General features: G+C 44.4%; 1 protein-coding gene across 1 annotated transcript; it reads right to left on the reverse strand.

Annotated features, from left to right (window-relative positions):
- Positions 1 to 446: 446 nt before the first annotated feature.
- Positions 447 to 2,044, reverse strand: LOC104957549 (gelsolin-like). Its single transcript, XM_010785194.1, has 3 exons — positions 1,884 to 2,044; positions 1,095 to 1,185; positions 447 to 653 (listed from the first exon to the last, which is right to left on the reverse strand). Exons 1-3 carry the CDS (start codon positions 1,970 to 1,972, stop codon positions 447 to 449), a joined length of 387 nt encoding a protein of 128 aa, XP_010783496.1. The 5' UTR covers positions 1,973 to 2,044.
- Positions 2,045 to 2,120: the final 76 nt, after the last annotated feature.

A 2,120-nucleotide genomic window follows, 5' to 3' on the forward strand; every position in this document is an offset into this window, starting at 1 on the left:
GGGGGTTTCTCTCATTAACTGGGGGTTTCTCTCATTAACTGGGGGTCTCTCTCATTAACTGGGGGTCTCTCTCATTAACTGGGGGTTTCTCTCATTAACTGAGGGGTATCTATCATTAACTGGGGGTTTCTCTCATTAACTGAGGGGTATCTATCATTAACTGGGGGTTTCTCTCATTAACTGAGGGGTATCTATCATTAACTGGGGGTCTCTCTCATTAACTGGGGGGGTATCTATCATTAACTGGGGGTTTCTCTCATTAACTGAGGGGTATCTATCATTAACTGGGGGTTCTTTGTCCGATGTGAGGGTCTAAAGGACATAGAGGGTCTTGTTGATATTCTGTACAAACTGTAAAGTCCACTGAGACAGATGTAAACTGTGTGATATTGGATTTTATAAATAAACTTTGATTGATTGATTGATTGAAAATGAGCGTGAGGCGTTCATGGACCAAAATGAGCATGGTTATCCTGACTCACCTCCGCAGCTCTGCAGTCTCCCGCCGTATTGGCTCGGACCTGGAACAGGCGGGTGTCGGCCCCCTCTGATTGGCCGCCCTCTCTGGATGTCCCGCCCCTGTACACCACCATTGGCTTGCCCCCAAAGAGGCTCATGAGGTGGGCGGGCTCTTTGCCCTGCACCACGCGCACCTGCACACACAGATGCATTTATTCAGATTCTAATCTTTTTTTTTTTGCTTTCAAGAATTTTCTTTGCCGTCTTTAAGACCCGTAAGAACCCGGAGCCATTTCTGCTTTTGGGAAAATTATGGGGAACATAATTTAGACTTAAAAGCCCACATAGAACACAGTTCTGACCAGTAACGTCCCCTAGTGTCAGAGATCTGAAAAGTGAAATATGTCACAAAGTCACATGACCTGGCCCATGGACATCTTGGACATGTTGTCATGGGAACACTAGTCACATGACCCGGCCCATGGACATCTTGGACATGTTTTCATGGGAACACTAGTCAAATGACACCAGACAGTGTGTCACTGAGGGACTTCATAAAGGCTAAAGCTGTATAAGGAACTTTCCAGAACATATAAATGTAACATCTGTGTCACGGTGGGTTCTTCTGGGTTTACCTGGACGGCCGCCCCCCCCAGCTCATCGTCCAGCTGGATCGTCAGGAGGGCCGACGTCCCCACCTCGTCCACGCTGGAGTCTGCCCCCTGCCTGAAACCACACATTATTATCACTTTAAATGCACACAATTTTTTTAATCACTGCACATATTGTATTCCATTCTTCTTCAATGTGAATACTGCTATATTATTGATTTTTTTTAAATCTTATTATAGTTTTTTTACATGTTATTTTTTTGTTTTAAATTTATGTACGCACCACGACACCAAGAAAATTCCTAGTACGTGTCAACCCACCTGGTGATAAACCTGATTCTGACACAACGTGCAGGGACTATAACTATAAACCTCTCTAATTAAAGTTAAAGTGGACCAATCGTGCTATATTTGAATAATATATTGTAGGGCCATACCTATATAAAACATGTCTGTGAAGTTTTTTTTTCAAAATACCAAACAGATCATGCATTTTAGCCATTCTTCATTTTGCTCTTTTCCATCCCTGTTTTTGCAAGGGCTGATTCTGTGAGAAGTCTTCTTCGCTGCTTTTGTGGCAGACTACAGCGCCACTTACAGGCCTGGCATATGTACTACGGAAAAAACTCTATCAGATCCGTTGCAGCCCAGTTTTTAGAGATTTGGGTATGGAGGAAAAGAGAGAGGCTTGTGTTTTCTGACACTTGGTGAGTTCCCTGGAACACTGGGGACACATATTCATGTATAAAAGATGTACAAAAGTGCATTTTGCATGATAGGTCCCCTTTAACTTAGGCGCAAGTTCATGCTCACCATGTGTAGAGGATGGATCCCTGTCTGTTGTCGTGTCTGTACTTATACAGGATGATGTAACTGTCTCCTCCGTAGAACTGACCGAACATCGCCGGGTCAACGGGAACTTTCTCTGACCCCTCGACACGCCAGATCTACACACACACACACACACACACACACACACACACACACACACACACACACACACACACACACACACACACACACACACACACACACACACACACACACACA

The sequence above is a fragment of the Notothenia coriiceps genome, unplaced genomic scaffold (genome assembly GCF_000735185.1).
Source record: "Notothenia coriiceps isolate Sejong01 unplaced genomic scaffold, NC01 NC01_scaffold00027328, whole genome shotgun sequence".
NCBI lineage: Eukaryota > Metazoa > Chordata > Actinopteri > Perciformes > Nototheniidae > Notothenia > Notothenia coriiceps.

What these genes read in the sequence shown, in the direction of transcription:
- LOC104957549 (XM_010785194.1), bottom strand. Translation starts at nt 1,972, where the DNA reads ATGTTCGGTCAGTTCTACGGAGGAGACAGTTACATCATCCTGTATAAG. An exon ending in GGATCCATCCTCTACACATG is followed by an intron (nt 1,186 to 1,883) that starts GTGAGCATGAAC and finishes GTGTGGTTTCAG; the next exon opens with GCAGGGGGCAGACTCCAGCG. An exon ending in TGGGGGGGGCGGCCGTCCAG is followed by an intron (nt 654 to 1,094) that starts GTAAACCCAGAA and finishes CTGTGTGTGCAG; the next exon opens with GTGCGCGTGGTGCAGGGCAA.